The sequence below is a fragment of the Rhinatrema bivittatum genome, chromosome 4, assembly GCF_901001135.1.
Source record: "Rhinatrema bivittatum chromosome 4, aRhiBiv1.1, whole genome shotgun sequence".
Classification (NCBI taxonomy): domain Eukaryota; kingdom Metazoa; phylum Chordata; class Amphibia; order Gymnophiona; family Rhinatrematidae; genus Rhinatrema; species Rhinatrema bivittatum.
The window spans coordinates 407,133,308-407,156,453 of record NC_042618.1 but is presented as its reverse complement, the minus strand read 5'-3'; the positions used below and the strand labels follow the sequence as shown (position 1 = coordinate 407,156,453).

At 41.5% G+C, this 23,146-nt stretch overlaps 1 protein-coding gene across 6 annotated transcripts in view; it reads right to left on the bottom strand.

Moving 5' to 3' along the window:
* Positions 1–15,961, bottom strand: part of PPP4R2 (protein phosphatase 4 regulatory subunit 2) — a 192,604-nt gene extending 176,643 nt beyond the window's left edge. For 3 of the 6 annotated variants that reach the window (XM_029601094.1, XM_029601097.1, XM_029601099.1), the window contains exons 1-2: positions 15,397–15,574; positions 15,063–15,144 (exon numbers count right to left, since the gene is read on the bottom strand). In XM_029601094.1, coding sequence (XP_029456954.1) covers positions 15,063–15,144; positions 15,397–15,559 — 245 coding nt within the window. In that variant the 5' untranslated portion in view covers positions 15,560–15,574. The other 3 variants (XM_029601100.1, XM_029601096.1, XM_029601095.1) reach the window with 3 other exon arrangements.
* Between the last annotated feature and the right edge of the window lie 7,185 nt (positions 15,962–23,146).

The window sequence follows — 23,146 nt, the reverse complement described above, 5'->3', positions numbered from 1 at the left end:
CTTATTCTGGTGAATGCCTATGTGATTGAAGAATCTGTCTCTACTTAGAAGCTGCTCAATGATGTTCTTCACCAACGGGCCATAAACTCTATTTGCGTTGAAGCATAAACTGTATAGATATGGCAATAAATCAGGCAGGCTACTTGCAAATCTGGTTTGGGGTTTGGTGCATGTTAAAGGTATATGGGATGCAATGGGCCTACATGCTCAGTTTTACAAACTACTGTTAGAACAAATACAAGAGCCACTCACTGACCTTAACACCACCATGACTCGGGATGGAAGGATGCCAGAGTCCTCTAGGATAGTTGTGTGATTGTTTTGCCTAAGCCGGGGAAGGATCCAGAATGCCCTTCTTACCACCCAATCTCATTGCTTAATTTAGATATAAAAATATATGCTAAACTTCTGGCCAACCGCCTGAAATATTTTACTTTCCTTAATATCTTTGTAGCAGTCAGGTTTTGTGGCTAGAAGGCAGTCTAATGCTAACATTAGGAGGCTGCTACTAGCTATGGAAAAAAGTATGTTTAATAACCCCCATAATCTGATAGTTTTAATGCAGAGAAGGCCTTCGACAGGGTCTCCTGGTCCTTTTTGCAATGTGTTTTAGAAGCTTTTGTTTTCAGGGCTTTATTTTAGATGCGATGCGGGTTTTATATTCCAACCCCCTGGCTTATATTCAAGTAAATGGGACCCTGTCAGAGGAATTTTCTTTATATTGTGGAATCAGTCAGGGGTGCCCCTTGTCCCCTTTATTGTTTATTTTAACGCCAGAACCATTAATCCGGAGAAACAAGCAAGAAGAGACTATTAAGGGTATGGTTTTTGGTCCAATAGAATCTAAAAGTATGTTTGCAGATGATATATTAATGACTATCTGCAGCAAAATCATTTTTTGCGCGCCTTGCGATTGATTTCAGACTTTGGGAAATTTACGGGATTACAACTGAACTTAAATCTGAGGGGCTGGATTTGACAGGTGTTTAGAGAAAGGTTGGCCTGATTTTCCTTTACGCTGGGCAAGGGAAAAATTAAATATTTGGGGGTTATGATTCATCATGACCTTAAGCAGTAGTATGCATATAATGTACCCCCTTTGATTTGAGAGTTTTGGCAGAAAACGGAGGCATGGATGGATCTCCCAATATCTACCTTTGTTATAGCCTTATTGCAGATGATTCTAATCCCTAAATTATTGTATATCCTTTAGATAATTCCCATTATTTTGAGACACCAGGATATTAAGATGTTAAACTTAATCTGTGCTCGTTTTATTTGGTGGTTCAAAAAGGTGAGATTTTCTATGGCCAAATTTACCTACCCTAAAACAGAGGGAGGCATGAGTTTTTCTAAATACTAAATACCAAAATATTAAATTTTAAATACTAAATATTAATTATTAAAATATGGCATGTCACATGGGCATTCTTGCTGATTGGTTAAGAGGACATAGTGGGGTAGATTTTAAAAAACGGCGCGTTCGCGTACTTTTGTTCACGCTCCAGGCGCAAACAAAAGTACGCTGGATTTTAGTAGATACGCGCGTAGCCGCGTGTATCTGCTAAAATCCAGGATCGGCGCGCAAGGCTGCCGATTTTGGGCAGCAGGCACGCGCCGAGCCGCGCAGCCTGCCTCCGTTCCCTCCCCTCACCTTCCCCTCCCTTCCTCTACCTAACCCACCCCCCCGGCCCTATCTAAAACCCCCCCCCCCCACCTTTGTCCGGGGATTTACGCCTCCCGGAGGGAGAAGTAAATCCCCGCGCGCCAGTGGGCCGCTGGCGCGCCGAGACACAACCCGGGGGCGGTTCCGGAGGGCGCGGCCACGCCCCCAGACCGCCCCGGGCCGAAACCACGCCCCCGGGCCCGCCCCCGAAACGCCGCGATCGGCCCCGGCCCCCGACAAAAAACCCCGGGACTTACGCGAGTCCCGGGGCTCTGCACGCGCCGGCAGGCCTATGGAAAATAGGCACGCTGGCGCGCATGGCCCTGCTCGCATAAATCCGGGCGGATTTACGCGAGCAGGGCTTTTTAAATCCACCCCAGTAATTCTAGTACTTTTGACAGAGGCGAATTATGTTTCCCCGCTTCAATTAAAATATATATTACATGCATCTGCTGCTTCCCTTCCAGATCCCATTTCTCAGTACTTATATTTTGGAACAATTAGGAGGACTTGGAGATTTCTTAGGTCACTGCTTGGCCTTTCCTGGGATGTTTCTCCTTGTATTCCGCTAACCAGAAACCCAAAGTTTGTAGCTGGGGACACTAATGTCATATTTAAGCAGTTGAAGGTTAAAACACTATATTTTTTATGATTTACAGTCTGGAAAGATGCACCCAATGTCCTATTGTTTAGAACATTTGGGATTGTGCTCTAAAGATTTTTTCCCTTATCTTCAAGTTCAAAGTTAAATTACTAGTCTTTTGAAGAATAAGTCAAGTGAAATCACTTCAGGTGTGTTTCAGCGATTTTGCATCTGGGAAAAGCGAGGAAAATAACTGTCTATGGCTTATAAATATCTCCATTCCTATTACCTCATAATTTGTTAGACACTATGGCAGCAGTATGAGGGACAGATATGGGAGACTCTCACAGGGAAGGAGCTATTGGCAGGTATTCGGTTGATTAATAAATCTATAGAGAGCATATCACAAAGAAATGCAATTTAAATTAATTCACAAATTATACTTCTGGCCTGTAAAAGCATATAAGGCTCATGTCACTGCTTCTGATCATTGTCTAAAATGCAAAGCAGCAAAGGAAACTTTTATGCATTGTTTGTGAGAATGTGCCCTGAATCAACTTTTTTGGGATAGAGTTCTGCTATTTCTAAATTCACTATTGCAAAGTCAATTGGAGTAGTCTGCTGCATTTTGTCTTTTAGGTGTAAAAGGGGAAAGGATTAGAGTCAGTAATGCTCGGAAAATATTGCTGTTTAAATCTAGTTTAATAGCAAAAAAATGTATCTTATCCACTTGGATGGCTGAGACTGGGCCCTCCATATCATTGTGGAAAGGTAATATGATGTAATTGTTGATATCAGAGGATAAATCCATTAGAAGAAAAATCCAAACAGCATTTCTCACAGGCTTGGAACCCATTTTTCTCCCTAGTACCTAAGGAGCTGCGAAACTATGTTATTACTATCTTAAGCAAGAGATTAATTAAGTGCGGTCCAAGGGATATTATAAGCCTATGGAATGAGAGGTGTGCTAATATAGGATGCTAGGGATATGGTCATGTATTAAAATGAAAGTTACTGAGTACTTCAGTGACAAATTGGTATGGGTGGTTGTGATGGTCTCGATATTGAGGGTAGCAGGGGTGGGGGAAGGGATACGATCTACAGTATGTGTATATGTCCAGTTATTGTATTCTGTTATTGTAAAACTGATCTTTATCTGTGAAGGTGCAGCGTTGACAGTTATTCATTATTGTGCAATGTGACAAAAACCCAATAAAGAAACTAAAAAAAAAAAAAAGCAACAGCATTGCTGGGCTTAAGAGGTAAGGATGAGGAACCATGTTTAACCTAGAAAAAGGGAAGGGAACATCTATTTATATTCATGTAATATTAGTCCTGGGGGAATTCTGCGCTACTGCAGAGTGCAGAATTTGCTCAGAATTCTGCGCAGAAAATAGAGGAGAACTCGGCATGCCGCGAACAGAGCGCAAAGACGAAGGCCCCCGTGTGCTGCAAATGGAGTGTGCTCCGCTCGCGGAGAAGATAAAGGCCCCGGTGAGAGAGAGGGGGGGTGTGAGAGAGAGAGAGAGAGGGGGGGTGTGGGATCCTATATGGTGTGTGTGTGTGAGTGAGTGAGAGAGAGAGATTGGGAGCTTGTGTGTATGAAAAATGGATGTGTATGTGAGGGTGCTAGCGGGTGTGTGTGTGTGTGTGTGTGTGTGTGTGGGTGTGTGTGTGACAGAGTCTGTGTGAAGGGGTGCACTCCGCGTCCATGTCCCACACAGGAACCTGAGATCTGCCAACAAAGCCCTCCTAACTATCCCCTCAGTAAAAACTGCAAAACTTAACAAGGCAGAGAAAGAGCACTATCATTGGCCGGACCGTTACTATGGAACACCATGCCCACAGAGGTAAGATTACAGAGAGATTTCAAGACTTTCAAAAAGAGCTTAAAGACTTGGCTCTTTAGAGAAGCCTTTCACAAAGAGAGCGAGAAAGAGAGAAATACTGAAAGCTGTACACACAAAATCCTTATACAGCACTAGCACATTATATGTATGTACGTCATGGTTTGTTTACTACACCCTTAACAGTCTTTATTGTAGTCACAGGTCAGATTAAACACTGAACATATAGCCTTTATTATGAAACTATGTTACCGAGCTTATAAGGCACCTCCACTAATAATAGGAACAGATACATGTACAATTTACTATATGTGCCTCTATGTAAACCGTTGTGACAGTAATATAATGAACGACGGTATAGAAAAGATTTTAAATAAATAAATAAATAAATAAAACAAACATAGATAGCCTGTGTGAGGATGTATGTGAGAGAGAAAAAGGGAATTTGTGTGGGTGTAAATACAAGACAGAGGGCCCTCTCCTCTCTCACACCTGGGCCTTTATCTGTACTAAAGAGAGGGAGGGACAGAGGGAGCCTGTGTGAGGGGCAGTACTGAGAACGGGGTCAAATTCTGGGACTGGCGATAAAGTGGAAAGGGTTGAGCCTAGAGGTGGAGGGGGAGAGATACTGGCAGGTAGAGGAGTTGAGGCCTGAGGGCGCAAAGTGGCCAGGGGAGTAGGGAGAGCAAGTGGAAGGGACATTTACAGTGAATTTCTAAGGAAATTCTGCATCTTTAAGTAATTACATTTTAAATTAATACAGAAAAAAGTTATTAAAAACTGTCATGTAAATTGTGCTATTTTGACCAATATAAGGTTTGCAGAATTTTAAGTTTTTTGTGCACAGAATTCCCCCAGCAGTAGTAATATACAGACCTCTATAATACACAAAAGAAATGGAGAGAGATTTATTTAAGGATATTCTCAGGATTAAGAGGAGTTGCTATTGCTAGGGGATTTCGATCTGCCTGATGCTGATTGGGACACCCCAGCTGCAGTGACTTCTAGAAGCAAGGAGATCCTGGATTCTATGCAACAATAGGTCTGTCAACTGATAAGGGAACCCACATGGAAGGGGGCAATACTGGGCCTGGTGCTTACTAACAGGGACAGTATCACTGATGTTCTGATGGATGATCATCTGGGATCCAGTGACTGAGGAGGAAAAAGCTAAATTATTTAACAAATTTCTGTTCGGTTTTCACTGTGGAAGGGCCTGGAGCAGGACCACATAAAACTAGATTGACGTTTACCTTGCATCCAATCAATTTTCACAATGGTGTGTTCATAAGGAGCTAAAAGTAAATAAGGCAATGCAGCCAGATAGAATATATCCAAAGGTACTAAGGGAATTTAGAGATGTCCTAGCAGCTCCACTGACTTTCCTTTTCGATGCTTCTTTAGAGTCGAGAACGTGGGTCCTATTCATAAAAGTGGAAGCAAGGAGGAGGCTGGGAATACAGACCGGTAAGTTTGACCTTTGAGGTGAGCAAATGAATGGAATCGCTGCTAAAAGAGAGGGTAGTGCAGTTTTTGAAATCCACTGCATTTCAAGATCCAAGGCAGTATGGTTTTACCAGAGATAAATCTGGTCAGATGAACCTGATCAATTTCTTTGGATGACCAGAGAGTTTGATCAACAGACACTAGATTTAGTGTACTTGGATTTTAGCACAACTTTTCACATGGCTCTGCATGGTTAACATAAATAAACTGAATGGAGAGGAGTCCAGAGGTCACCGCGAGCGATCCAGGGATTGACTTCCACAGCCCAGCTTCCAGAGGCCCCGCAAGGTTTGCAGTAGAGGAGGACCAGAAGCGCGCGCCGTTATCGAATCCTTCCATTAACTGAGTGAAGATTAATTTAACCGTGGTTTAAAAGGATTGGTAAGTATAGTTTTCAGAAATTTTTGGGTTTATAAAAGTTTGGTGAAAGGTGAAATTAAGGGATATATTCTTTAGAGTTTGTGTGTGTCTGAGGTAAAAAGCAAGCCAGAGATAGTTAATTCTAGTGTCTGTCTTTCCCACCCACTCAACCCTTGATTTTTAGGCACAAGACACTTTCTCATTAAAAATCAACCAGGATCTTATCTAAAACATAATACTGTACCAGCCCTTATTGAAAGTTTAATCATCCCCTTGTAGGACACTAGCTGATTAAATTTACAGGTGAATTTAGTAATTAAAGTACTCTCATTCCAACTCCCTTAGTATCCTAAACTTAACTAGGAACTCAATAAAACTAAGATGAAGGCAGCAGTCCAGCAGCAAGAGGGGGGCTTTCTGGTCTTTTGCATTGAGTGTCATATGTATGATTTTTTACCCGCCGGTGAGAGATTGTATGTGTGCACTCGGTGCAAAGAGCTCCTGGCTCTCAGGGAACAAGTACGATCTCTGGAGGCTAGAGTAGCAGACTTGGAGGAGCTGAGGGAGACAGAAAGGTACATTGATGAGACCTTCAGGGACATAGTAGCCAAGTCCCAAATCCATTCTGGCAGCCCCAGTGCTGCCTTGGATCAGAAAGGTCTCCCAATAGGAGAACATCACCCTGGTGTAGCAGGAAGTGATCCTGTAGCAAGGACCTGCTCTCCAGGTGATGTATTGTCCTCTCGCACTGAGGACCAATCTCCCAGGGCTACTGCCCAGGAGGGAAGGGTTAGGCCGGCCATCATAGTTGGTGATTCGATTATTAGAAATGTAGATAGCAGGGTGGCTGGTGGTCGTGAAGACCGCCTGGTAACTTGCCTGCCTGGTGCGAAGGTGGCAGACCTCACGCGTCACCTAGATAGGATTATAGACAGTACTGGGGAGGAGCCGGTTGTCGTGGTACATGTGGGCACCAACGACATAGGAAAATGTGGGAGAGAGGTTCTGGAAGCCAAATTTAGGATTTTAGGTAGGAAACTGAAATCCAGAACCTCCAGGGTGGCATTCTCTGAAATGCTTCCTGTTCCACGTGCAGGTCCCCAGAGGCAGGCAGAGCTCCAGAGTTTCAATGCGTGGATGAGACGATGGTGCAGGGAAGAGGGATTCAGCTTTGTAAGGAACTGGGGAAACTTTTGGGGAAAGGGGAGACTTTTCTGAAAGGATGGGCTCCACCTTAACCAGAGTGGAACCTAGCTGCTGGCACTAACTTTCAAAAAGGAGATAGAGCAGCTTTTAAACTAGAACAAGGGGGAAAGCAGACAGTCACTCAGCAGTGCATGGTTCAGAGAAATGTATCCTTGAAGGATACTAATGAAACAGGAGAGTTAGGGCATCCCAACAGAGAGGTTTCCATTAAATGCAAACATAGTTCATATACCTATATGTAAAAAATCACCAAAGCTAATGATTTCCGAATTATCCCAAACAACTGAAAAGCAGGTTGTTAAAACAAGCAAAAAACACACTTTGAAATGTCTGTATGCCAATGCCAGAAGTCTAAGTAGTAAGATGGGAGAGTTAGAGTGTATAGCAGCAAATGATGAGATTGACATAATTGACATCACAGAGACTTGGTGGAAGGAGGATAACCAATGGGACAGTGCTATATCAGGGTACAAATTATATCGCAATGATAGGGAGGATCAACTTGGTGGGGGTGTGGCACTTTATGTCCGGGAGGGTATAGAGTCCAACAGGATAAAGATCATACAAGAGACTAAATGCTCAGTAGAATCTATATGGGTAGAAATCCCATGTGTGTTGGGTAAGAGTATAGTGATAGGAGTATACTACCGTCCACCTGGACAAAATGGTCAGACAGATGATGAAATGCTAAGAGAAATCAGGGAAGCAAACGAATTTGGCAGTGCAATAATAATGGGAGATTTCAATTACCCCAATATTGACTGGGTAAATGAAACATCAGGACTTGCTAGAGACAAAGTTCCTGGATGTAATAAATGATTGCTTCATGGAGCAATTGGTTCAGGAACCAACAAGAGAGGGAGCTATTTTAGATTTAATTCTTAGTGGAATGCAAGATTTGGTGAAAGTAGTAACAGTGGTGGGGCCACTTGGCAACAGTGATCATAACATGATCAAATTTAAACTAATAACTGGAAGGGGGACAATTAAGTAAATCTGCAGCTCTAACACTAAATTTTAAAAAGGGAAACTTTGATAAAATGAGAAAAATAGTTAGAAAAAAACTGAAAGGTGCAGCTGCAAAGGTTAAAAGTGTTCAACAGGCATGGACATTGTTTAAAAATACAATCCTAGAGGCGCAGTCCATATGTATTCCGTGCATTAAGAAAGGTGGAAGGAAGGCAAAACGATTACCGTCATGGTTAAAAGGTGAGGTGAAAGAGGCTATTTTAGCCAAAAAAACATCCTTCAAAAACTGGAAGAAGGATCCATCTGAAGAAAATAGGATAAAACATAAGCATTGTCAAGCTAAGTGTAAAACATTGATAAGACAGGCGAAGAGAGAATTTGAAATGAAATTGGCCATAGAGGCAAAAACACATAAAAACTTTTTAAAATATATCCAAAGCAAGAAACCTGTGAGGGAGTCAGTTGGACCATTAGATGACAGAGGGGTTAAAGGGGCTCTTAGGGAAGATAAGGCCATTGCAGAAAGACTAAATGAATTCTTTGCCTCCGTGTTTACAAATGAGGATGTTAGGGAGATACCAGTTCCGCAGATGGTTTTCAGGGGTGATGAGTCAGACGAACTGAACGAAATCACTGTGAACCTGGAAGATGTAGTAGGCCAGATTGACAAACTAAAGAGTAGCAAATCACCTGGACCGGATGGTATGCATCCTAGGGTCCTGAAGGAACTCAAAAATGAAATTTCTGATCTATTAGTTAAAATTTGTAACCTATCATTAAAATCATCCATTGTACCTGAAGACTGGAGGGTGGCCAATGTAACCCCAATATTTAAAAAAGGCTCCAGGGGTGATCCAGGTAACTATAGACCAGTGAGCCTGACTTCAGTGTGGGAAAAATAGTGGAAACTATTCTCAAGAACAAAATTGTAAAGCATATAGAAAGACATGATTTAATGGAACATAGTCAACATGGATTTACCCAAGGGAAGTCTTGCCTAACAAATCTGCTTCATTTTTTTTTGAAGGGGTTAATAAACATGTGGATAAAGGTGAACTGGTAGATGTAGTGTATTTGGATTTTCAGAAGGCATTTGACAAAGTCCCTCATGAGAGGCTTCTACGAAAACTAAAAAGTTATGGGATAGGAGGTGATGTCCTTTCGTGGATTACAAGCTGGTTAAAAGACAGGAAACAGAGAGTAGGATTAAATGGTCAATTTTCTCAGTGGAAAAGGGTAAACAGTGGAGTGCCTCAGGGATCTGTACTTGGACCGGTGCTTTTCAATATATATATATAAATGATCTGGAAAGGAATATGACGAGTGAGGTTATCAAATTTGCAGATGATACAAAATTATTCAGAGTAGTTAAATCACAAGCAGACTGTGATACATTACAGGAGGACCTTGCAAGACTTGAAGATTGGGCATCCAAATGGCAGATGAAATTTAATGTGGACAAGTACAAGGTGTTGCATATAGGGAAAAATAACCGTTGCTGTAGTTACACGTTGTTAGGTTCCATATTAGGAGCTACCACCCAGGAAAAAGATCTAGGCATCATAATGGATAATACTTTAAAATCATCAGCTCAGTGTGCTGCAGCAGTCAAAAAAGCAAATAGAATGTTAGGAATTATTAGGAAGGGAATGGTTAATAGAACGGAAAATGTCATAATGCCTCTATATAGTTCCATGGTGAGACCACACCTTGAATACTGTGTACAATTCTGGTCGCCACATCTCAAAAAAAGATATAGTTGCGATGGAGAAGGTACAGAGAAGGGCAACCAAAATGATAAAGGGGATGGAACAGCTTCCCTATGAGGAAAGGCTGAAGAGATTAAGGCTGTTCAGCTTGGAGAAGAGACGGCTGAGGGGGGATATGATAGAGGTCTTTAAGATCATGAGAGGGCTTGAACGAGTAGATGTGACTCGGTTATTTTCACTTTCGAATAATAGAAGGACTAGGGGGCATTCTATGAAGTTAGCAAGTAGCACATTTAAGACTAATCGGAGAAAATTATTTTTCACTCAACGCACAATAAAGCTCTGGAATTTGTTGCCAGAGGATGTGGTTAGTGCAGTTAGTGTAGCTGGGTTCAAAAAAGGTTTGGATAAGTTCTTGGGGGAGAAGTCCCTTAATGGCTATTAATAAATTTTACTTAGGGAATAGCCACTGCTATTAATTGCATGAGTAGCATGGGATCTTCTTAGTGTTTGGGTAATTGCCAGGTTCTTGTGGCCTGGTTTTGGCCTCCGTTGGAAACAGGATGCTGGGCTTGATGGACCCTTGGTCTGACCCAGCATGGCAATTTCTTATGTTCTTATGGTTTTGGTATGGAAGTTACTGACTGGGAGGTGATAAAGGGTAGTGGTAAATGGCATTTACTCTGAGAAGGGGGATGTTTACTAGGGGTGTGCCTCAGGAAACTGTCCTTGATCAATTCTTTTCAATATTTTTGTGCGCAATCTTGTGGAAGGATTGTCGGGATGGGTTTCTCTTTTTGCGGATGATACCAAAATCCATAACAGGCTGGATAGCCAGGAAGGTGTGGAAAACAAAGAGGGATCTAGCATAGCTCGAGAAAATGGTTTAAGGAAGAGCAGGTTCTGGGACAATTGTATCGGATGATCTTAAGGTGGCCAAATGGCTAGATTATGTGATAGCAAAAGCCAGAAAAATGCTTAGCTGTGTAGGGAGAGGAATGGTCAGCAGAAAAAGGGATAATGCCCATGTATAGGTCCCTGGTGAGACCTCATTTGGAATACTGTACCTTCTAAAGGATATAAACCGGATGGTGTCGATCCATAGGATGTCTACTAAAATGGCCAGTGGTCTTCATTCTAAAGCATATGGGGACAGACAAAGATCTAAAGATGTATACTCTAGAGAAAAGGCAAGATAAGGGCCATATGATAAAGACATTTAAATATCTCAAAGGTTTCCAGACATAATAGAAAGGAAGCTCTAAAATGAGGAGTCATGGCATGAGAGTAAAAGGAAGTAGACTCAGTAGTAATCTTAGAAAATATTTCTTTACAGAGAGGGTAATGGATGCATGGAATGGCCTCCCAATGGAGGTAGTAGAGACAAAAACAGTATCTGACTTCAAGAAAGCATTGGGATAAATACAGGGGATTTCAAAGAAAGTGACCAGAATTAAAGCTAAATTAATAATAATGAATAAGCAGACTAGATGGGACATGTGTTCTTTTTCTGCCATCATGTTTATTTATTTTATTTATTTATTTATTGTTTTTGTTATACCGAGTTTCATGATAGGCATCACATCAACCCGGTTTACAAATAACAAGGAGTGTAAAGCATAACGTAACGTAAAAAACAATATTTTCAATAAGAACCTTGAACTTTAAATACAGTGAATCAGAAAAAGGGAGAGGGAAAGTTACAAAAAACAAGGAAAATAAACTTGGGATGGAAGGGGAGAAATTGAACAGCACAATATTTACATTTCAGCCTACTGATACATTAGAATAGCAAGTGAAAAAATAAGACTATGAAACGGTACATAGGTAATCAAATGAATAAATAAGACAGTTGTGAATGTGTCTTATTTCTATGTTTCTATGTTTATTTCTATGTTTCTATGTTTATTTCTATGTTTCTATGTTTAAGCTGGAAATACAAAGGAGGCACAAACTGCTTTGTCTCAAAAAAAAAAAAAAATTTAATTGAAGTAAATTCTGCCAAAAAAAAAAAATCAGAGGCTTGTTAAAAAACTATTTAAGGACAGGGAGGCTATAACTCAATAGAACATAAAAAAAAAATACCTTGCAAGACATAAAACTGATTAGGGAACTAAGGATAAAATAAAATTCCTGACAGAGGCCATGAGGAAAAATACAAAAACACGTGAAGTAAAGAACTGCACATCCTGCTGAAATACCAACTGGGCTGGTAGGGGAAAAAAGGAAACAGAATAAGTGCTTCCACACAGGAAGACATGTTCATGACAATTATAAAAAAAAAAAAAAGTGTTTTCCAGAAAGCTTGGGAATCTTGTTCTGCTCAGTGCCATGTGCATTCATTCACATGACCCAATTGTATAGTGAACCTGCTAGGGTTTGTGCCACCCCAAATCACACTACTTGAATGCTCAATGAAATCCTCACCCCACAGTCATCTGACTTGCAAAACCCAATCACAGAATAAGCCAAGAGCAAATTGCTCAAGAAATTAAAATCTGAATTTTTTTTTTAATGCAGTGTAATTACACATTGCTTTGGCATTTACCTTTGCCAAAATGCATGTTGTTAAAATGCTTTCAGAAGAATCAATTTTAGTTTGATTCATATCCATGCAAGCATGATGTAAAACTTCTAAATTGTAAGTTGATAAGACAACTTGATAAGACATTCAATAATAACCTGCATTTTTTGTTGGAATGTAAACTGATGTGATATGTAAAATCGAATACCGGTATATAAAAATAAATAAATTAATTTTAAAAATGTGCCAATATATAGAGGTTCACAGGCATTTTTCTCCTTTCTGGGCTTACTCTGAGTTTATCTATTTTAAAAGACAGTGGTTATAAACAAGAATACAAGACCTAGAGCAAGCATCTGCAAATATCTGTTTTCAAAATAATACTTCGCAGTTGAATAGTCACCAAGTGATCTTTCTGGACTAGGGAAAATCTTAAATTTTGGAACATTATATGTAAATTAGCATGGGTCTCTCTCTTCATCTGTATTTCTATGCAGATGTAAATCTGTTTACACAATGTGTACCATATTAACTTCATGGTATTATGCATTTCATAGACTTTCTTTTCCACTGCTAAATTACAATGTCACTTTTAACAAAGGGTGCAACAAAAAAAAAAAAAAGTCCCTTTCATGGAATTCTGGTTTCAACTTCAGAAAAAATAAAAATACTAATAAGTTTAACTTCTGAGAGAAGCCCATTCATTGGTATCTAATTTGCCAGCTGACGATTTCTAGAACAAAACATTACACTATATATTTAATGTTTCTGTAGTTGTGGGAATATAATTGTTTTTTGTTATAAAGTAAAACAACCCTAGGATATAACCAACTCTCTGTGCCCTTCAAACTACTCCACTAATCTTCAGGGATCCCAATTTCACATCTATGTGCTTTCCTCAAAAATGAAGAACAAAAAGCTTCACATGAGAGGGTATTTTTCTTAAATATTAAGTAAGTGTGTCCTATAATATAATATACTAAAATATATGGATACAGGGTTAGCCAGTGAGCAATAGAAACTCTGAAGATACTGTTAATCAAAATATTATGAACCAACCTTTATCTTAGTGGGGACGCAGCAAAAAAATGTTAAGTCTATTAAAATACTAAGAGAATTAATCAGGAATGCATAAAAATATATTTTAATATAAACTGTGCTTGAAAAATATGAATAGAACTAACATGTTAACATTTCGATCACTGTTGGTAAAGCACCTCCCCCCCCTCCATTTTTTTTAAGGCAAAGAAATAAAGAAATTACTAAAATCACTTCTGACTAACAATACCAGCAACGATTTTAGCTTATAAACCTTTTAATCCTAAGCAAATATTCAAGCACCATATTTTTTAAGCACAGCTTTTCATCGAAGAAAAACAGCGACACAAATAGAGCAGTCTGTTTTTGCCCGGTAGGCCTCTTGAAGCCAAAGCTGCGACCGCCTAGCAGCAGCAACCCAAAGACTGCCGACTGTAACACCGAAGGACTGCCGTTCTTCCTGCCAACAGTCAGCTAGTAGTAACGAAATACGGAATCCAATCCAGCCGAGGTAAATCATTGCATGTATGCTCAGATCTAAGCCGATCAAGTCTATGGGGGATATTACTAATTGAAACCATATTAAAATGAGGCAAGCCACGGAGAGCCGGCCCCTAGTTGTATGCAAACAACTAAGATATTAAACGAAATATCGGCTACTTATGAACTTTTAGCCAGAAGATTTCTGAAACATGGACCTTCGATTAACTCAATACTCTTAAATTTTAACAAGAACAAAACTAAAGAAAATATGTGCAGCCAGCGCTTTCCATATAAATTCTAGTTTCCTTTCTCAACTGGAAGAGCACATAAGTCAGACAGTAACAAGCCACAGTTGAAGAGCAACAAAAACTAGCAACTCCTTCGGTACTTTCATTTTTTCTGCACCAGCTTTCCTACACCACATTTAGCAAATGATGTCATACTGCAGGCAGGCCTTGGGAGAAGCCTTTATGTATACTCGTCACATAATTGTTGTAGCATGGAAATATACCAGCTCGTTCTGCCCTCTCCTCCCGCCTCCCACCAAGCAAAACCACACACAGTTCCCAACCACTAGTACTACTACTACACCTATGAACAAGTATAGATAAAAGTCACAAATGAGGTATTAGACATGAATATTTGAAATGTACCAATCGATCTAAATAAGCACTAAACTTGAGAATTCATTTTACTCTGCTTCTCAATAAAAACTTTCCCCCCACCCAGACGAAAGCAAGGCCAAAGTTACGGATAAATACTTAGGAAAGTTGAGTTTCAATCAATTAAGAGGAGAAAGCAACAGGCAGGCCTCTCTTGGTTAATTAAACTGACAGTAGACAAGAGCAAACTACACGAAAGTAATGACAAACTTTGGGCTCAGCCATATGAACTATGCAGTTCTATCCCAAGGCTGCAACCACTTTACTTTTTTATTTTTTTATTTTTAATGACGCACAAAAAGTTGCAGCACAACGTGATCGAGGCTGTATCCACCATCTCCACTGCAAGTGAACTGAACAGTTCGGTGCTTAGCAAAATAATAATCCTGCTTCAAGTACACCATACATCAAAGGATATTAGTCTGTCACCATTCTCAGACCCTTGTGTCCCACTCTCAAACCCCGTTTGGATATTAGAGGCCTAGACCAGGGAGAAAATGAAAACTCACATTGTCTCTCCGGTCTTCGCGATGTGACAAAGAAATTCGTCCAGCACTGGACACACGTCCTTCTTTCCTCTCTTCTCAAAATCTGAAGGCGAGAGAAAAGCACATACACAGGAGGAGAGTTTAGAAGAGTATAGGACACCTGCTTCGCATAATTACGGAGCGTTAGCGAAAGAGTAAATGAAACCAAACTTTGCCAAAGTCCTGTGAAGCTCCCAGGGAACGGACCAGCGCAATAATTAGAGGGCAAGAGAGCGACAGCAGTGCAAGAAGGGCCGGAAGGGATGCGCGGGGGGAGGCGTTGCAAAAATGTTTTTAAAAACATGTTAAGATGTACTTAAAAGTTTGTAATACGATAGTGGACTACGGCGGGTTCCCGGAAATCTAAGGGAACAGGCTGAACCCCACGGGGAGTGAGAAATAAGTGCCAGGAGCCCCCTCTCCTTCCACCTTCCAGACACGGGCTGCGGCACTATGCGACCCCAGCAGTACAGTGTCATTCTCTTCCCACCCCCTCCCTTCCATTCACTGCACGTCCGTCCTCTTCCTTGCCGGCACCCGAAGCGGCTTCGCCAAGCAGCCACCTTTCAAAGCCTCCTGAAGTCCGTCGACGTCCATGGCTCTTCCCAGGAAGAAGTAGGTGGGGGAGGGGGGACAGGGTGGGGGGGATTGTTGCTTTTTTGGGGGGAGAGGAGATTAACGTCTCTCCTCACACGCGTGCTTGTCGCTCCCTCCCCCCCCTTTCTGAAGCCCACAGGAAACGGGCAGCCCGGAGCACCTCAGAGACAAAAATCAGCACTCCAACATGGCGCCCGTGACGTCACCCCGCGCGGGGCTGCTGGGGAGGGAGACGACGAACGGCGCGCGCGCCAGAGAAAGCTCAGAACGTCCCGTACGTTTACCCTAACCACAAGCGCGCGCGCGAGTGAGGAGCAAGAAAAAGAGGGTGCGCAAGCAAGGACGGACGAATTCCTGTAATTGGCTGGTTAGCTAACTGCCCTCTGTGCGTAATTGGTGGGTTGGCTGCGACGACTTTTTGTCTTACGGCTCTTCTACCTAAAAAAATGTTGAATGAGCGCGTGTGATAGTTGTATTTCGGTTAGCCGGTTAAGGGGAAGCATTAGGATGGTGGAGAGATTTAATCGCAGAATAAGAACACTAGCTCTCTTTGGCTTCTAAGCCTCTGTTGTGCTAGTAGAGCAAATTGTCATCTTTAGCCAGAGAGTTTATTAAATTATTTATTTGATGATTATTGAAGCTTAAGTATTGCACTATCATAATTAAGTAAAATTTAGTATAACCGATGATATCAGATTCATAGTTTGTTTTACTGTATTGGTTTATGCACTGCAATAATTAGGCCATCAGTTGGTTACGCGGCTGAAGACTCATTCAAATCGTGCTTCCCGTATTAGTCCACTTGGATACGTTCAAATAAAAAGGTCAATAAATAAAGCTTAAGTTGTGAGTGATACCTTTTTATTGGCTTACTTAATATATCTGTGCCTAACTTGAGAGCTAGGCATCCTTCATGAAGTGAATATAAAATGAGCTTTAGAACAGGGAAGGGAAGATCAAAAAGGAAAAAGAGGGACAGACAGGTATGAAATAGTCATGGATATGGCTCGCCTCTCTGGTTCTCTACCATACTGCATAGACGAGAATACAGATTCCCATATTTAATCCAACAGTCAGGCCCTCCCCTTCCAAATTTTGTAATAATCTAACCAGCAACCTAAACGACTGAGGCTATTTTTCAGCTCCCTATGTCTTCAAAGCCTTTCTAGATTACCTAACCACCATGAACCTGCTGTCATCAATGCAGTTTGGGTTCCGGAAGTTATTTATTTATTTTATTTGTGGTTTTTTATATACCGATAACCGTTTTCACATCATATCGGTTTACAAGGAACATAGAGATAGAAAGGCAAATGCATGCACAACGAGTACATGGAACACAAAAGAATAAAATAAACTTCAATTACATAAGGGCCGATACAGTAAGGACGCATAAGAAGCAGTGCCGGGTGCCCGCTTGTTTGCCGCGCGCATATTTTGGTTCACATGCCGCTCGATTCAGTATTCAAATTAGACGCAAATCCAAGCTACGTCCAAAGCGTGTTAATGAAGCAGGAGGCGTTCGCAATCCATTTTACTGTATAGAGCGGTATGCAGCGCCTATACAGTATCCAGGGTGCGCTGGTACCTGTCATTTCAAATGTCATTACAAATGTCATTCCACCAGGTAAGTGGATGGCTCTTTTCTACAGACCCCACTGCCTTGAGCACCCGGCTGGACGTCCAAGTTACGACCTTGGACGTCCGGCCAGGCACTCAAGGCAGCGGGGCCTCCGATCATGGATGCCCAGATACAGACGGGAAGGTCCATGACTGGATGCCGCGACCTTGGACGTCCGAGGTCACGGCTTCCATTCATGGACCTTCCCGCCTGTAGACCCCGCTGCCTTGAGCGCCCGGCCGGACGTCCAAGTTACGACCTTGGACGTCCGGCCGGGCGCTCAAGGCAGCGGGGCCTCCGATCATGGACGCCCGGATACAGATGGGAAGGTCCATGAACGGACGCTGCGTATGGGCGTCCCATTTACCACCCTCGGGGAATCCATCAGCGTTACTGGCCTCTGTCACCACGATCGGACGCCTCCCTCCGTGCCGACTCTGCAGGGGCCTACCCCACAAGCGAACCATCTCACCATCGTCCGACATTAAAAAGGTGACCCCCCCGAGCACGCCTGCACCCGATATCACTGATCTTCAAACAGGCCTCTGAAAGGCCGCTACGCTTCATCTCCAGCACCTGACTCGCTGCAGGGACAGCCCCCTGACGTCGCAGAAGGGGCTGGGTGAGTGCCTTTAAATCTACACTCACCCCAGGCGCCAAAGGAGCGCGTCCAAAGGAGCAGGCCCCTTTGTGCGCCCCTTCGCGCAGCCCATTCAGCGCACCCCCCTACTTTCTACCACCTACTAGCAAAAAATTAATACTGAATTTAAAAAATCTCACCTCCAAACAAACAATCCACACCCCTCCCAAGCATCCACCCAACACAAATGAATCCTACAACCAAACCCATTAACCAAATGAAACCAATAAACAAAAACAACTCAAATATCCAACTCTCAAACTACTTACTACTCTCTTTCTTACTGGTCAATGCCCGATCAATTATAAAAAAAATTCCTTTAATCAATGACCTAATCATTGACTCCAAACCCGATTTTATAGCAATAACAGAAACTTGGCTCAAAAAAACAGATACCATTCTAATTAACCAACTTTCCAACCAAGATTATATCACCTCCTCAATTCCCAGAAAAAACAAAAAAGGAGGTGGCTTAATGCTTATCTAAAAAAAAAAACCTTCAACTAAAACTTCGTCCATCTAACATTTCTCCACCTTTTGAAATTGCATTATTCGACTCACCTAAACTACAAATCTGCCTTACCTACTGTCCTCCTGGAACCCTCGAAAAAAACTGCTCCCCTTTCATTGAATTCATCATGAATAATATCTCCCTCAACAAACCCATCATAATCCTTGGAGACTTCAACATTCACTTCAATTCTCCATCACAATCTAAAACCTGCCAAACTATCTCTGATGCCCTTTCAACTCTAAATCTAAACCAAATAATCCAATCACCATCGCATAAAGCTGGCCACACTATCGACCTCATCTTCATCAACACTGATTTCTGGCAATCAAACTCTATTCAAACCACAGAAATACCCTGGTCTGACCACCACCTTATTCAAGCGAAATTAACCCTTAATTCCAGCTTTAAACCACCTAATACCACTCCTAGCAAGTTCTCCTACCGTCCACCATTCAACACTGATCTTCTTCAAAAAACCTTGCAAACTGAACTAAGCAACATAAATCTAAAAGATTCGGAGACTGCAACTTCATCATGGATAAATATTACAAAAAATGTAGCAGACTCAATCAACCCCATCATTACAAAGACTAAACAACATGCCAAACGCAATAACCAATGGTATAATGAAAACATCAGAATTGCCAAACGTCTTCTCAGGAAAAAAGAAAGAGAATGGAGAAAAAATAAAAACACAACAACTCTAAACAATTATCGGAATAACTTAGCGGAATAAAAAAAATCATCAACAATGCAAAAAAAGAGTTCTTCTCCAGCAAAATCTCCAAATTTCATCATAACCCCAGAATGTTATTCACAATAGTTCAAAAACTTACCAAAACCAACCGAGAATCTACTTGAACCAATCATAGTAGTGATGACTTTGCTGATTTCTTCAGCAATAAAATATCTCATCTAATTCAATCCAACATAACTGACGACAACCAAATCACCAAACTCAATGCCAATTTAACATCTTCATGGTCAAACTATGATACCACTTACACACTTGAAATTCAATCTATTATAAACCAAATGAACCCCGCCAGCCATCCATTAGACAGCATCCCAATAACAACCCTCAAAACTATTGAACCCACCATATCAAAAACCATCACCAAAATTGTTAACCTATCCCTAACTGAAGGTAATTACCCCAAATGCCTCAAATCTGCTATCATCAAACCAATCCTAAAAAAGAACAACCTTGATCCTGAACTCCTTACCAACTACCGCCCCATATCAAACCTTTCGTTCATTGCCAAAACCATTGAAAAAGTCATACATACTCAACTTGACGATTATCTTGAATCACACAAAATCCTACCCCCATCCCAATATGGATTTAGGAAAAACCTTAACACATAATCTCTCCTTATTTCTCTAAATGACACTATTTTAAGAGGCTTTGACAGAGGAGAAAAATACCTCCTCATTCTCCTTGACCTCTCAGCCACCTTCGATACAGTAAACCACAAGAAACTGTTGGAGCGACTCTCACAAATTGGATTAACAGGCACCACATTACAATGATTCTCTTCCTATCTTTCTGATCGAAATTACCAAGTAATAATCAACAACAACCCATCAAAAATGATCAACCTCAACACCGGTGTCCCCCAAGGATCAGCGTTATCCACCACCTTTTTCAACATATACCTTCTCCCCATCTGCCAACTACTCCAAAAAAACAAAATAACACACTTCCTATATGCTGATGACATACAGCTTCTGATCCCCATAAAAAAATCAATTGATGACACCTACAGAAAAACCTCAAATCTTCTGATTTCAATCAAACATCTTCTAAATTCCCTGAAACTCATAATCAATTTTGACAAAACCGAAATTATTCTGATGGACAAAAAACAGAATCAAGTTCCTCCACCCCTGATAATTCCAGACAAACATATGACATCTATAACTCCTACCACCCACACCAGGAACCTTGGAATTATCATTGATAAAGATCTGTCGTTTAAGAACCACATATCAAATAAAACCAAAGAAGGATACCACAGACTCCTAACCTTAAGACATTTGAAACCATTTCTCAACACCGATGATTTCAGAACCGTCCTTCAACTACTTATCTTCTCCACCTTCGACTATTGCAACTCCCTACTAATAGGAATATCCTTCTCATCCCTCAAACCACTCCAAATACTTCAGAACTCGGCTGCTAGCGTCCTAACTGGAACAAAAAAAAAACGACCATATAACACCCATATTGTCCTCTCTTCACTGGCTCCCTATTACTGCACGGATCGCATACAAATCCATGACTATCATCCACAAAATTCTTAACAATGATCATCAAGGGCTAAACACCCTTAACATAACTCTTCAAAACTCCTCAAGAGACTTACGCTCCAATAATTCAAACTACTTATTAATCCCCACCATCAAAGATGCTCATCTAACAACAACAAGAGAGCCTTCTCCATCGCCTCCCCCAATCTTTGGAACACTCTACCTTAAGACCTGAGAACTCAACACAACATAAAAACCTTCAAAAAAGACCTAAAAACTTTATTGTTTCGTAAATTCTTCACGGACCCCCATACATCTGCACATACCAACTCTCAAATGAACTCACAACTATAATCTACAACCTAACATACTTCCCTCCTCATCCAACCTTTTATTATTTCCTAGACTTGTTATGTTATGTTTATTCCTGTAATTGCTCACTCTGTTATGATATCTCAAAACTTCCATAAAAAATTGTTCACTATGTAAACCATTATGATGGCTTTACCGAATAACGGTATATAAAACTTATCAAATAAATAAATAACTAAATGGACCTTCCCGCCTGTAGACCCCGCTGCCTTGAGCGCCCAGCCGGACGTCCAAGCCGTGACCTTGGATGTCCGGCCGGGCACTCAAGGCAGCGGGGCCTCCGATCATGGACGCCCGGATACAGACGGGAAGGTCCATGAACGGACGCCGCATATCGGCGTCCGTATAGGAGTCCGTATAGGGCGTCCGTATGGGCATCTGTAGAGGTGTCTATGTCTCCGCTGGACCCCGGAGCCTCAGGACGCTTAGCGGACGCCCATCTCTCCAGTGTCCGTAGAGGCGTCCATGTCCGGAGCCTCAGAGACTCCCAGAGATGGATGGTACAGTTGAACCAAAACAGAACACATACCTCCTCTGGTCTTGCTGCTGGGTTCTCCGTTCTTGCTGCTGGGTTCTCCGGTCGGATGGGCTCCCCTGTTCGTCTCTCCAATCTGCCAAGCATTTCGAGCATTTCTTATTCTGCTTCTCAACCGAATGAAAAATATCGCCAGAGCTAGTATATACATGTTGTCCATGGTGCTGTCCGGTACGAAGCTGACTGAACACCACACTAACGCCAGGGACAGGGTAGGCGGTAAATATTCAGGTTAAAGACGCGGTAAATAAGCTGGTTAACAGGGTGATAATTTGGGCGCACGTAACTGTATCGGAGGGAATAGCTAATCCGATCATTAATATGTCATATACATGTGGCGGGTGGAAAGGGATACGCGTCCTTTTCGGCAAGCGGTAAGGACGCGTAAAAGCCGATACTGAATCGCGGGTATGCCTTACGCGTCCAAAACGTGCGTCCAAAGCGGGTTAAAAACCGGGTAATCACGGCCGCGCTTTACTGTATCGGCCCGATAGTAATCAATAACATGGACTATCTGGGAAACAGGAAAAATGAAAAATGGGAAACCGGGTAATCAGGTAGCATGGAGAGAAGGGCATTGGCATATGGGATGCATTACATAAAGTTGGGAGGGAGGAGAAATAAAATGGAAGGGAGACCCGACTAAGTACCGTTTGGAAGTCAGAGTGTAGTGGAGGAATAGTTCTGATTCCCAACCGACCTCTCCATGGTCTGCAGTATGGCTTGGTCAGCTTCATAAATTTGTGCCTTGTTTTCTTCTTATCACCTCTCCCCTTGCTTCTACTTGCCAGATTTGTCTTGAAGATTACTGAGTTTATGAGTAATGAGTGGTGCCACCCCAAGTTAAAAAAAATGTGATGAATCTTACAATATTTATTTATTTAAAGATTTTTATATACTGACATCCACTTTGAGTATCACATCGGTTTACATAAAACATGAACTTGGCATAGTAATAAATCTAATAGGGCCCAAAACAACCTATGTAGTATTTCATATGCAATTAATCTTGAATCACTGTCAGTAGTATCGTCATACTAAAATGTTAAGAATGTCTTCCAAATGATTTCATCTAGTCCAATTTTAAATTATCTTCCCCATCTTTTCCTTAGTGTATCAATGTTATCCTTTTGGGCATTTTCACTTTGAATGCATATACAGCGTTGCTCTCTGCTTCAACGGCAGGGGGAAATGTGGAAAACAGGATTTACATTCAGACTATCCAATAAGGCATTGATCTGTGCAGTCTGGGTAAACAAGCATCGGGGTAACTTGCTTGATGCGGCGATTACTACCCTTAACAATTAAGCCTTATGCTCACCTTTAATGCAACTCCAACATTACTCTCTGCATCAATGACGGGATGGCAGGAAATTTGAATCAAGCAGTTACCAACAAGGGCCCTGAACTTGGTGGTTGGTGAAACAGATAAGTATGGGAAAATAAGTGTGGGAGCTTGCTGGGCAGACTGGATGGGTCAATTGGTCTTTTTCTGCCGTCATTTCTATGTTTCAGTAGCAGAAGATAAGCATCA